Source organism: Papaver somniferum, chromosome 8, assembly GCF_003573695.1.
Source record: "Papaver somniferum cultivar HN1 chromosome 8, ASM357369v1, whole genome shotgun sequence".
NCBI lineage: Eukaryota > Viridiplantae > Streptophyta > Magnoliopsida > Ranunculales > Papaveraceae > Papaver > Papaver somniferum.
The window spans coordinates 19,341,995-19,356,515 of record NC_039365.1 but is presented as its reverse complement, the minus strand read 5'-3'; the positions used below and the strand labels follow the sequence as shown (position 1 = coordinate 19,356,515).

Here is a 14,521-nt window from a genome sequence, read left to right as displayed (position 1 = left end):
AAAGGAGATGCAATTTGAGAGAAATGTCGTATAAACTTACGTAAATATTGACAAGCCTCCAAGAAACTCTAAACTTCAGTAATATTTGTAGGTGCTGGCCATGCAGAAATAACAATAACCTTCCCTGGGTTGACCTTGATCTTTCCTCTCCTAATCACAAATCCAAGAAAAACTAATTCTTGCCTCCCAAATTCACATTTCTTTTCATTCAACCGTAAAGAATTTTCTCTTAATAAGACATCACCTTGGACACATGTATCAAATGCTCCTCCCACGGCTTGCTAAATATCAAAATATAATCTAACTATACGATAACAAAATCGTCAATGAAAGTTCGTAATACCTCATTCATAAGTCGCATAATAAAAATTATTTACCTGTGAAAAAAACACGAGAATTAATAAGGATGTCATTTTTCTTGCGAACAACGGTTTGACTCAGTTTCTCCTCCTTTTCCTTCCATCTTCAAACATCTAATTCCTCTGCATGTTCATGTTTTAAGTTCTTAAAGATTAATCAGATGTTGTTTTTTGATTTTATGTGTCTTGATCTAATTTATTCGGCAATAGATTCATTATCTTTTATGTTTTAATATCTAAATCTTAGTAAGGTTCTGCGGATTGGCAATAAAATACGAGTCATCCCGGATCTCTCTTCCTTCTTCTCCAAGAGAATCTCTGATCTTTTTTGATCAAATCTATGTTTCTGTTACTTATTTTCTGTATTAAATTTTTTTCTCTCTTTCCATAACTTCTACGGTGTTGTGATTTTACTTTAATATTAAATCTTGCTAAATCCTCCAAAAGCATTAGGTTTCAGGTTTGGTTTTTCTTCCAATTTGTTCCTCCATTTTCCCCTTTCCTGTTTTTATTCTCAGTTTCCTCTTTTCTTTTAATTTCTGATCCATCCTTTAGGTTAATTCCTATTATGTGAAGCCTCAAATTTACTCTTAATATCATTCTTAATATCACTATTTGTTTGATCTATTTGTGTTTCAGGAAAGATATGTACGAAGCTGATGCTCAGTGGAGATCGATTCAGGTCAGTTACTCTTTAATGAGAAGAATTGGGGAGAATAGGTTTTACCAAATCTATGTTCATGGTGACTCTGTTTCCAATGCATTAAGAAAGGAATTTTCCACTATACTAAAGGGAAGTTATGAATCATCAAAAATCCTTGTAATCACTAAGAGAATTTGGAGCAGTGAAGAAGATTTGACTAGCATTAATTTCATGGCTCAAGTTCTATGGATGGTATGCTATACGAGTAATGATTCCGAAAAAAAGGGTTATGCTGCTAAGAGAGTATCAGAAGGAGAAGTTTTCATATCAAATCTTACGGTTGATTTCTTCATGGGTATTGCTTTAGAAGATTTTTTTTTTTGTTACTAACAAAGTATCAGATGGAGAGGGTTTGTTACCAAATTTTACAGATCCTCTTAACAAGCATAAAATATTTGTGAAGCGTGTTCTAGTTGTTGTGTCTAAAGAAGTAACTCATGTTCAGGTTGTTGGATGGAAAATAGAGATGCTGGTAAAAGCAAAAACAACTGCTAATCTCATACTCTTTGGAAGTGATATAGTCGAGGTTGAGAATATAAGTAGAAGCATAAGAATAAGAAGAATGGATGAAAAGGAAAACAGTAAAATTAAAATTAAAATTCATGTTGCTGACAAGCATGTTTTTATTAGTGAGGGAAATACCACAATTTCTAAGTTTATCAAGGAATATATGGAAATGAAATTCTTTAATACAAAAGATGCTTCAATGTATAACAATTTTGCTGAAAATGTTAAAATGAGCAAAATGGATGCAAGAATAGAAAGAAAAATACGATAAAAATTATGGATGTGTATCAAATGCTAATGCCTTTGATAGAGAACCTCTTGATAGTTTTGCATCTGTGCATCAAATGTTTTTGAAACTGTTTAATCATTATTCCAGTATTCATGGTAGTAATGTGCAAACTACTGTGGCCCAATCTCAATCCGATTTTGGTGAACTAGATCCATCAGAAAGGTTGTTATCAACTTGTTCTACCACTGTTTCAAGTGACACATCTAATACCAATTCAATTTCTGAACTTTTTAGGTATTTAGAGTTGGATGTCACTGTTTTCCTTGGAAGTAAGGAATTGGGGAGTAATTTTGATATTTTGCAATTTTGGAATACTCATGGAAATAGTTTTCCAATTTTGCAGATTATGGCTCGTGATTTACTGACTCCGCCTGCATCAACAGTGGCTTCGGAGTCTTGTTTTAGTTTGAGTGGGAGAATTTTGAGCAAAAAAAGGAGCCGACTTGCCCCTGATATTTTGGATGCTCTAGTGTGCTCAAAGGATTGGAATGACGCTCGGAAGAGAAGACAGGAGTTTAATGATGAATATGAGGAAGTTTCTCAAGGTTCGATGGTTAAATTGTCACCGGAAGGTATGTAAAGATAGTATCCTCTTGTTTTGTTTTAGTTCTTGCAACTGTTACCCCTTTTTAAGATACACTAGCTTAAAGCAACAAACACTTTGTAGAGTACTGGAATTGGGCAAATGTGAACAATTCTTTCCATCAACATTATAAATCATTGTTCACTTTATTTTTTGATTAAATTCATTCTAAATGTTCCTTCACAGGTGATTCCACTTTTTTGACATGGATCTCGCAGAGCCATGAAAGCTTACAAATACTTTTTGTGCTGCTGATTAGCTATGCTTGGAATGTGCAGTTATGTAAAGCTATATTTTGGATGCAGTTAGTTTGTAAAGCTATATTTTGGATGTACATTTATCAGATGTTTTCTCTTACCCCATAACTGCAAGGTTTTGTTCAGTCTGGTGAAAGGGCATATTTCAGATGTATAGAGCTTGTTCTCTGCTGAATATTTGCTCTGTTTTTTTTTCTATTTGGTTGATGGGGTATACCCCATTTCCTTTTTAACTTGTAAGCTGGACTGGTGGTTCACCAATCAGACTTGTGGGTTTCCTATGTTTTTTATCTTAATACATATATCTTTTTGATATATTACTTATAGCACGTGTGCCGACACAGCACAGCACGGCACAGCACGTGAATAAATAGGCTGTGTTGTGCCGAGCTTTTGACTAAAAAAGCACAGTCCAGCACATCACGTTTAAATTGCTGGCACAGCCCAGCACAACACGTAGCACGCCAAGCACGTGATTTTGTGGGATGGGCTGTGCCGGGCCGGCACGTTTTACACCTCTAGATGTTTGGCTAGTTGTGGAGGAGAATTTTAAATATACCCGAATGGTTGTTGAAAAGGCGTATGTAGAGAACAGCGAAATGACTCAAGAGGAAAAAGACATTTAATAGTGATTCAAAATTTATGTTAAACATCAACGAAATGGTTGTTTTCGCTTATGAAGTTTTCTTCTATTAGGTCTGGTTGAATTAGAGAATATCATTCTTAGAGTAACTATTGAAGAGGTTCTCACCCAAGATTTCATTATTACCAAATCTTCGGTAGAATCAAAGGAAACCGTTGTAGTTTTGCATGGTTTTTTTATTATTAAAGTGTCTCCAAACAAATGACTATTACGACTATTACTGTTTATAGGATATGTAGAAGGAAACAAAAGGTTTTGGTATATGACATATCCTAAGGTTACCCATCATTTTATTGGGTCCAACTCGCTAATTGTTTTCGGCCTCCATTTTTTGTTTTATTTTAATTTTACAAACGACCCTTACTGTTTACAAACAACCTTTACTATATACGAACAACACTAACTGTTTACAAACCACATTATCACTAGAAAAGAGAAGACTTGTCAGTGCTTCTTAGTTGTGCAACTGATATCCTTATATAACAGTTGGGTAGAGATCACGAATGGATTGGACGTACCATTGTCATTATTGTGACTCATTGTTGTGTAAAAAACTCGAAAGGGTTTTTTGTATCACTGATATTCATTAATGTCATTGCCATTTTTGTCACTCACTATTGGGTAGAAAACTCATCGCTAGAAGACGTATCACTCCTTCATGGGTGGCCAAGGTTCTAAAAGGGGTATCTTGTTGTTGTAGCTAGGTATCCAAGGATGTGGGAAAGAAGAGACATCCTAGTGAGAGATATTTATTGCAGCGCCTGGCTTTCCATTTAATGTCATCTAGTAACACAGTAACACAAAGACATTGTAACTTTGTATCAAATTAATCATGTGTCGTAGTAGGGAAGAAGACTTGCGTGTTGGAACCGTGAAAATTAATCAAATTAATCAGCTACAAATTAATCAAGGTCCCCCCAAAGCAGGTGAAAATGATTGGAACCTTGTTTTTCAATCCTTCCAATATCTTACCGGAAATCAAAACGGGAGAATGAATATCTCTATTAAAAAAATATTCAATTTGATCACCACCGAAATCGATAATTTTGGTACGTGTATGGTTGAAGTAAACATAGGTCATCCTGCATTGTCCTACGAAGCTCGCATAAGTAAACCTAGCACCTCAATAAATAGTCTTCCTAACCACCACAACTAAAAAAGCAGGGGTATAACAATCACACACAATAATTCGTTCGGAAATCTGTATGGAATACACTCCAATATAATTCCAAGAGTACCAATTAAAAATTTAGACTCAATCAATAAAAGATATCAAAGATTTTTATCTCTTTTCTTAAACCAATCAGCGAATCAACAAGATAGGAATTCGTGAAACTGATTGAGGAGCGAATAACTTGGACGGTACCAGAGACTAATGCCCAAGTGTCAATCAAGCTATATCCAACAAACAAGATCGGATTTATCAACTGATTGAACTACGAACAACCTGTGATATTTCAATTATATAAAAATATAATGCGGAAAAGAAATAATACAGACACCAGAAATTTTATTGATAAGGAAACCACAAATACATAAAACCCCGAGACCTAGTCCAAATTTAACACCACGCTGTATTAAGTCACTACAAACTCTAGCCTACCACAAGTTAACTTCAGACTGGAATGTAGTTGAGCCCTAACCAAGTCTCACACCGATTAAGTTACAGTCGCGTTCCTTATGCCTCTTGAACCACGCTGGATTCTGCGCACCTGATTCCCTTAACTGATCTCACCCACAACTAAGAGTTGCTACGACCCAAAGTCGAAAACAAACAAATTTGTATCCTACAGATAAGTCTATTTTGATAAATAAATCTATCTCCCACAGAAATATTGATGAAGTTTTGTTCCGTATTTTGATAAATCAAGGCGAACATGAACCAACTAATAATCCGATCGTATACTCCCGAAGAGCATCCTAGAAATATTAGTCACCTCACAATAACTTAACTATGATGGTAGAAGAAGTTATTGTAGAATCACAAATTATGAGGCTAAGAGCTTTGTGATTACTTTTTATATCTCGATCAAATCTTAGAGAAGATGAAACTCAAATACGATAGAACAAGTAAGATCAAAATAAGCAACTACGAAGAAAATAGTTGGATCTGGCTTCAGAATCTCAATGAAGTCTTCAAGTCGTTAACTTAATAATGGTTTTGGAAAAACCTAGGTTAAAGGAGAATTGACTCTAGTTTGCAACTAGGAACACATGGACGTGTGGGGATTAGTTTTCCCAAGTGCTAGAGTTTTCCCTTATATAGCCTTTGGAATCAGGGTTATTTACAATAAAAGCTAAGATAGCTTAGTAACAACGCAATTGATATTCACCGTTAGATAAACTCCTGATTTAAATTCAAGCTAAATCTTCTTAGAAAGTAAGAAATTAGTATCCACCATTATATGGTCTTAGCTTATTACACACAAATGAAATATAGTTATATTTAGATATGGATGAACCGTACCCAGACGTGTATACTTGTTGTCTCAATAACAGTTAAACGTAGTTAGCCATATTAATCACTTATTGCTTAGTTGTATTCATCTAACACTTCTAGATCAAATATGAATATCAATCAATCATGATAGATAATCAAATGAATCTAATTGTGTTTCAATAGAGTTGCTTAATTGTTCAATATTTCATAAAAATATTTATGAACCAATTGAATCAAAATCGGTTTGATTCATTATTGTACCAAGTACTTATTTAAGAATCTATTCATGAACATTAATCCACGTTTGCAAAGATTGCATTCCTTATATCATAAATGTTTTATTTCATGAGTATGAAAATCATACATTACCGATTTTAGAACTTGACCACTGGGTATGCGAACAACAGTTCCGGATCTTTGCCTTGACCAACCGTTCGCAAACCTGGTTCGCGAATAACCGTTCCGGACCCAACTCCGCTAAACCCATTTTCGTACTAGGAATGCAAACAAGAGTTTCGTACCTTCTCAAGTAAATTATTTCGCATACTAGGTACGCAAATAACAGTTTCGGACCTGAATCATCACAATACATTTCACATATAGGGTATGCATACAGTGTTGTTTCCCGACATGGGTAAACTTTCTAAACTCTTCTTTCAATCATTGAAACATCCTTGGAAGACGACAATAGTAATATTACACATACTAATAGCTTCGATCAATTTTCAAGTGATTGAATGATCATTGCGAAACTTCTCGAGTTAACATTTAATGACTGTCTCACACAAATCATATAAGATGTTCAAGGTGATTTTCACACGATCATCTTTTGACTTAGTACTTAGTTTCCAACAAATAGATTGTTTCCAACTAAACTCGTCAAGAATATGATGAACTTAGCTAAAGATAAAATCTTCCAACACCTATTTAGAGAAATAGATAAGCGAGATAAACTCGCTCAAAATATCAAATGTGTATAATGAACAAGTCTATATAGCTATATGACTTAGTCTCTTTTAGGAGATAGAATAGAATAGACTTGTGAGTGATAGATAAGTTTTAGTCTCCATATACCTTTTGTTGAGAAAGTTCCTTCAAGATCTTCAGTAGATCTTCGTCTTCAATTGGCGAATGCCATGAAGTTTAAAGCTCAACAACACATTCTATCCTAATCCGAGACATAGCTATAATTAGACTAGAAATTAAGTATATAGTTTTGATCAACTAAACTTGAAAAACTAGAATGAGATAGCAAAACTTGCGAGTTCGACCGAAGAATGCTCTAAAAAAAACTATCACTACTCATCTCAATTTACTTATCCCTTTTATTTTTAGGTCTACAAAAAACTAGAGCTCGTAGAAGCCATTTAAGTATGATGAATTATACGAGCTCTTAAACGAAGTAGTTACTTTCTATAGTGTAGAGTGAATACATTAGTGTAATCGACTCTTAATAAAAATACCGTGTGATTTTTATGCTATTAGGTTAAAAACATGTTCAAATTACATAAAGGTACAAAGAAAATAACTTTATGCAACAGTTGAAGTTAGATATTTAATGCAAATAACGTAATGCAACGTTAAAATACAAATAACTTAATGGAACACTGAAAATTAAATACTTCAATTTAAAATTACTATTTCCAAATAACTGTTAAGCAATTCAATAGCGCTGGTTATGGATCAATGAATGATAATTCATTTCACTGCTCTAACGACCTTCATTTCATTCTCAGACAACATATGCAAACTAATGGATAGCATCTCTAATTTGTTTCTTGTTGTTGCTTTCTTGCTAACATGTCATTGCTGGCTGCTAAAGTTCTACGGACTAGACCACAATCGTCATTTTGAATAACTGTCATCCCTTGTTCAGCTTCTTCTCTCTCTCATTGTAACCTTTGTTGATTTTGTTCTTTAAGAGAAATTCCTATGGAATGAACAAACCTGGAGTTTGTTCATTTTGCTCCCACTATGGAATGAACAAACATAAAAAATGGATGTTCAAACCATCAGATTTGTTGGTTTGAACATCGAGTCGGTAGAACCAGCGGGCGTCTGTGGAAATGACGGGCGTCATGTCTAGCAACGCTGGCGTCCGCAAAAATACCGCTAGCGTTAGATCTTCAAACGCACGTCTTTATTAATAGCGCACGCGTCTATACTTCAGACGCCAGAGTCTGGACCAATGTTGCCAACGGCTCAATCAGAACGGCCAGAAAAACTTTTGATCCAACGACCACATTTTCTGAAATCTATAAATACTCCTCATTTCAACTTTAAATTCACACATTCTACACATTCTTATTCTCTTCACTCACAAATCTTGATCGAACATGTCTCGGCTCCGGTTAGTTCGACGAGTTCCGTATGCTAAAGAAGAAGATGAATCTATTTGCAGAAACTATGTTTTTTATCTACTTAGCTTGCTTCGACAAACTATCCATGGGTGAATTTCTGGGCGGTTATTCACGATGGGTTCTGCAGGGACACTCGTAATCCGAGTCATCGTTCCATATGCGACATAGAGGATCGCTTTGGTACAATTAAGAAAGAAGTAAGTGAGTTTATAGCTTTAACCAAACAAGTGAATCGATACCGATTGAGAGGTTAAACTGATGCTGAGATGGTAACAAGGTCTTTGGATGAATGGCGAAGATGGAAAAATGTGGCTGTTCCTTTTGAAAAATGTTTTGAAATCCTTAAGGTGTTGAACAGTTTCAACCCCTTCTTTGTAGTACCTACTACTTCTTCTCATTAGTGAAGCTAATGTAATGTAGTGAAGCCAATGTAAAACGCTTATTTTTAAGCATATGTAATTTTATTTAATTAAAGACTGTAGCAGAATTAAAAATTACACATGTAACAGAATTAAAACTACAAATAATCTCTCTAGCGTCGCTCTTCTCTAGCTCCCCAATTGTTATTTTATAGAGGCAATAATTCATAAATTCTTGGGGATAAACCTGGAAAATCACCAAAAGCCAACATACTTTGTAGATTTCCATATGGGGATAGACCTGATAGACCTGGATGAACAAAATTAGGCAATTGGTAAGAACTTTGTGTACTCGGTCCTCCAATCATATAAGAGGTTTGTTGTTGCGGTGGTCCAGGTGTGTAGCATTCATTTGGGTTGTAGGGCGCATTTGGGTTGTAGGGCGAGTATGATGATGAAATGCGCTTAGGTTCAATCCGAAATGCTTGAGATTGAGATACATAAGGAGTATTACGCCGTACATGTGGTGAAGAACTCTGTCGTAGTTGTGTTTCTCCCACTATTGTTTCTTCACTTTCGTGCCATGATCTGTTTCTCCTAGTGGAATCTGAATACTGTGACCCCCGGACATCATCATTTACAGTTGGACTCAATCCATACATTGTGTCCGTCTGCCATTTTCGTAGTTGTTACAAGTACATAACCTCTACTTGTCGGCTCCGCCAATGCAAATTGTTCAGTTGCCTTCGCAACTCTTTGTCACTGGCAGTGACATTGGAGTAAGGATAATCACGGTCCATACCTTGGGAAACAATGGGGATCGTGGTTGGATCACCTTGTGAAGTAATACTTTGCAGCTCCCAACGAATTTTGGGCATATTTGATGAAGATGATGAAGAACTTGCACCCGTCCTGGGATAAGTCATAAAGCTTGGCTCTCTTAGAGGTGGTTGACTAGGAATGATATTTGGATCATGGGACATGTTTGATAACCCTGGGAAATCAAACCCATATACGTGCATGTTCTGTGTCCCAATTACAGGCTCCGTAATCGAGTTTTACCAGTTGACATACTGCGCTTCACTGATATCCCTCCTTGTATTTAGTTCATGCCTCTCCCAACCGATTACTCTCAGCCGATCAAAATCTGATGCAGAGGTTTGCATCTGTTGTGGAGGGTTAATTGCAATTGAAAATATACCTTGTATTTGGTACTTCACTCTTTCTCCCAGGTACCAAACCCCTCATTGTGATTCCGGACTGTAAAAAACTACTCCACGCAAAGAATAATCAAGAATACGTACCCCAACATCAGCACCATACTGAGGTAAATCAATGTATGGGTAAACAACTACGTTGTTGTGGCTCCGAGTCATCTGATGGAACCTTTGAACAAAACTGGAACCAAAGACGTCGCTGCCAGTGTTCTTCTCTAAGTTGTCCTTCATATACATGTCCAACATTGGAAATCTAAGTGTCCCATCTTTTAGGATTGGTTTACCAACCCGGAAGTAGGTATACCACCAATACTGCAAATTCCTCCATAATTTTAGTATATTGACTAAATAATCTACATTTGTTCATAAAAAATATTTAAATTTAGTAATAATAATAAATTTAAAAATAATAATTTTGATATTTTTACCTCTATGATGCTCCAGAAACCAGGGAAGTTTTTTCGCCCAGGACGAGTTACCCAGCGCACAGTACAATTCTGCTAAAATTGCATATCCCCAGTCATAATATGGCGCTTTTTCGAGATCTTGTAACACTTCAAACCAACCAACATGAGCAACATTAGTTGAGTTTGGAAAGAATGCCTGACCCAGTACCCATAAGATAAACAACCTTTCGAGTTCAGGATAGTCATCTACATGTTCCGGGTTTCTGGGATAGGAAAATCTTCAAGGCCGCACATCTAATCCCACCTTCTTTCAAACCAGTATATTCTCGACGCATTTGTGTTTCCATAAACGTGGGACAAAGCGTCTCCCATTTACTATTTGACATCCATTCGTTTTGGTTGAATAGTGGCGGGTCTCCCGCTCCACTTGGAATACCAACAATGAAATACAAATCAAGGGGAGTAATTCCTATTACAAGTATAATATCACTATCATTAATTCTTTTGATTTGTTAATAATTATTTAAAAAATTTAATTTAAGTTAAGTTAAAAAAAAACTTACCAATTTCGAAATCCGAAAAATGGAATGTGTGCGTCGTCTTCCACCACCTTTCTACACTGTTTTCGGAATTTTTTTGTTATGCTTTCTAGGCGCCATTCTATAAAGGGCACGCCAAGGATATCTGTCAACCATTTCTCGGGCTGCAGACGGTAGACAAACATAAATAGCATTTAATTCTGAAAATCCACCTCTCATGGTATAATAATCCTCAGACCGTTCATGATGCTCCGACACATGACCTGAGACTAATAATGGACCAGCAACTATATTTGGCGAAGAAAACTCTGCTTCTCTATTTTGATTATATAATCTACACCTGTGTGACGCAACGGTGCCGATTCATTTGTATGATCTCTTTTCTTCTTTATAATAATGGCCGCTCTTCTCACTATGTTCATATTGTATAGAACTTTTGATTAGAGGAATTTTAGAAGAAGGAAATGGAAGTAGTGTGAGTGAAAATGAAATGAATAGAAAGAATTTATAGTGTGGAAATCCGACCGTTGGACAGTCGACTGTTGGCGTCTTTATGTCGAACATCCGCGTCAGCACACCGAGCTCCCGCGTCAGCACACTGAGCGCCCGTGTCGGGCCTGCAAACGCCAGAGTCTGTCTTTCGGTCGCGCGCATGTTTCTCCAATGCCCTGTGCTTTACCATAATGTAAAAGTCAGTTTGACCATCCACGTGACTCAACAAATATTTGAGTTTGGACATTGCCATAGGAATTGCCCTAAGGTAATCTAACATCTCCTTCAGTCCTCTATTTCTCACTCTGGCCTCAAGTCTATTTCGTTGTGCCCGCTCTTTCCCGGGACCTCTCTCTCAATGTTTCGCATAAAACGTATTTCTTTGTGTGCCATTAGAAGATTCACTGGGGTACTCTGTGAACCATGTAGAATTGTATCATTATCTTGGACGATTTATGAATTTGCGTTGGTGCAAAATTTCTTGAGACGCCTAATGAGTCGGCATCTTACGTTATCTGGTTTGGTGTTTTCACGCTGAATCTTGGATCCCCATTAGGTTTGAACGTTGAGTTTTGATGACGTACCGTACGTTGAAAGTTGAATGTTTAGTCTTCACTACACTAAAGCTTAGTTTGGTATTGTTCTCGCTTTTATAAAAAGCATTTTTGTACCGTGCGTTGTTGTGCTGTGCTTTGAGAAAAAAACAGTTAGACGTTTGATAAAATATTAATTAAAGTTAAAGCTTATTAAAAAAAACAATTAAAGTGTGTTTGGTAAAATATTAGATTCAATCATTATTGTTATGATAAATGACAAAAACAGACATATATCTGAAAACAATTTTATTCAATTTTACTGGGTTAAAAATAATTAATTTTAATTTTAAATATAAATATATAATATTAAATTTACTAATTGTTAATATTGTTATGATTGTTAAAAAAATATTATTTTAATTAACTAGTTAATATATATATATATACATTTGAAACAGAAAATCAAACTAAAATCAAGTAGTTTATTTAATATTCGTTTTTTATTTTTATTTTTGACAAATTAAATGAAATAGTATTATAAAATATAATAGTATTTAAAGAATAAAATATGCGAAATGAAAATTGATCGTATATAAATTTAAGGATAATTTTTGTCATTTGAAAAATAAAATAAGGACAACAAGAATAAATCAAGCATTAAATTTTAGTGCAGCATTTTTCGGGTCAATATCCATTTGTTCTGTTAAGGACTATTTTAGCCTTATAAGTGGGGGAGCCAAAGGTATATACAATCATGACATACGCTTTTGTTGATATCATAAGAAGTCGTGCATTACGAGGGTTATATGCATGGTACCGTCAACTTTGGTTGAGATTATTCCTTATGCTGGCCTGCAGTTTGGCACTTATGACATCTTTAAGCCCTGGGCCTTGCGGTTGAACAGGCTCAGATCATCCAACCAATGTGCAGAACTTACAAGTGAAAGTCTCTCTAGCTTCCAGCTTTTTGTTTGTGGGTTAGCTCCTGGCACATGTGGCGAAGCTGTTTGATACCACCTTCATGTGGTCAAGATGATTGGGCTTCCTAGGAACCCAAAGTATGGAGCTCGGTTGAGCACTCTAAATTGCTAGACTAGCCCCGAACACAAGAGAAGTCGGGCATAATCATCTGACAAATCTATAATGGTGAAAGAATACTAGAAAAGGAAACGTCAATAGCATTCTAAATTTTCTAGGACGCACAAACTGATTTTATAAGGAAACATCAATAGCATTCTAAATTTAGTCTCACAAAGACCTATATATTTACACACATCTTTTCCAGCAAGTTTGAAGTTGAGTTTTTCTCTTGTTTGCATGGCTTGTATGTCCAGTAACGTGTAATCTTTTTTATTAAAAAAAAAAAAGGTTAGAGTTTTTGTTCCTTGCAGCATCTTTGAGTTTGTGTTTTTTTTTTATTACAAATGGATGGAAGAATAGCAGGAGGTGCAGCAATAGGAATAGATTTAGGAACGACATATTCTTGTGTTGGTGTATGGCAACATGACCGTGTTGAGATTATTGCTAATGATCATGGAAATCGCACAACTCCTTCCTATGTTGCTTTTACTGAAAACGAACTTTTGATTGGTGATGCTGCTAAAAATCAAGTTTCTATGAATCCCATCAATACTGTTTTCGGTAAGCTTTTCGATCAATATCTCCATTAATTAGTGTGCACCAAAAAATTATATCTGACTTTAACCATCACTTTGTTATTATTCATTATTAGTTTTGTGCTTTCTGTTATGTAGATGTGAAACGCTTAATTGGAAGGAAAATCAGCGATAGCACTGTTCAAAGTGATATGAAGGTATGGCCCTTCAAGGTCATTGGCAAAGGTGAGAAACCCATGATTCGAGTCAATTACAACGGAAAGCCGAAACAATTTTCAGCTGAGCAAGTCTCATCCATGATTCTCACAAAGATGCGCCTAATTGCCGAGACTTATCTTGGTTCGAGTGTCACAGAGGCTGTTGTTACAGTCCCTGCTTACTTTAACAATTCACAGCGTCAAGCGACTAGGGATGCTGGGAAATTCGCTGGCCTTAATGTAACGGGAATCATCAATGAACCAACGGAGGCCGCGATTGCTTATGGTCTTGATAAAAAGGCAACCGGTGAGAAAAATGTTCTAGTCTTTGATCTTGGTGGAGGTACTTTAGATGTTTCACTGCTCACCATTGCCGAGGGTGTCTTTGAAGTCAAGGCTACAGCAGGGGATACCCATCTTGGAGGAGAGGATTTCCATAACAGAATGGTGGATCACTTTGCTCAAGAATTCAAGAGAAAGCACAACAAGGACATTAGTGCAAATCCAAGTGCTCTTCGGAGGTTGAGGACTTCATGTGAGAGGTCAAAAAGGATCCTCTCAACTACTACTCGGACAACCATGTGTTGGAGTCTTGCAACAATATAAGAAATGTCAGATGTATCCAATAATAAATATAAAGAACCGTATCAAACAACTCTACCACAAACAAATTGATGAGGGCAGAATCACAGGTTCAACAAGCTGTCCTTAACACATTAGTTCGCGGGTATACTGTAAAGGAATGCTAAACCCCAACGTGCGAAGATGTGTCCAGGATAAGACTGCCCGATATAACTTGTATTAGCACAATACAAGTTACTCACTCTTAAACTGAGCAACGGGGATGGAAGTAAAACGCCCACGAAAATAAAAACAAGAAGATGAAGAAAAGTAGACCTATAAATGGTCTCTGCTTGTGTGTTTTGAAAAGAGATTTTCGAGTTGTATTTATAGGAAAATTAACTTGCAAATCAAGTTAGGTTTAAGTTTTTTCTTATAAAACGAGTTTTCTTTCTT

At 36.0% G+C, this 14,521-nt stretch overlaps 2 protein-coding genes across 4 annotated transcripts; both read left to right on the top strand.

Annotated features, from left to right (window-relative positions):
* The first annotated feature begins 342 nt into the window (after positions 1 to 342).
* On the top strand, positions 343 to 3,005 carry LOC113301215. 3 transcript variants are annotated; one of them, XM_026549963.1, is made up of 4 exons: positions 343 to 430; positions 999 to 1,041; positions 2,202 to 2,430; positions 2,628 to 3,005. In XM_026549963.1, the coding sequence occupies exons 2-4, from the start codon at positions 1,006 to 1,008 to the stop codon at positions 2,804 to 2,806; spliced, it is 444 nt and encodes a 147-aa protein (XP_026405748.1). In that variant the 5' UTR covers positions 343 to 430; positions 999 to 1,005; the 3' UTR covers positions 2,807 to 3,005. The 3 variants fall into 3 exon arrangements, with proteins under 3 accessions (XP_026405748.1, XP_026405746.1, XP_026405747.1); XM_026549961.1 differs by having other exon boundaries at positions 355 to 430; positions 999 to 1,341; XM_026549962.1 differs by lacking the exon at positions 343 to 430 and having other exon boundaries at positions 437 to 1,357.
* Positions 3,006 to 13,115: 10,110 nt separating this feature from the next.
* Positions 13,116 to 14,110, top strand: LOC113305217 (heat shock cognate 70 kDa protein-like). The gene is made up of 2 exons (XM_026554301.1): positions 13,116 to 13,332; positions 13,446 to 14,110. Exons 1-2 carry the CDS (start codon positions 13,116 to 13,118, stop codon positions 14,108 to 14,110), a joined length of 882 nt encoding a protein of 293 aa, XP_026410086.1.
* The last annotated feature ends 411 nt before the right edge of the window (positions 14,111 to 14,521 follow it).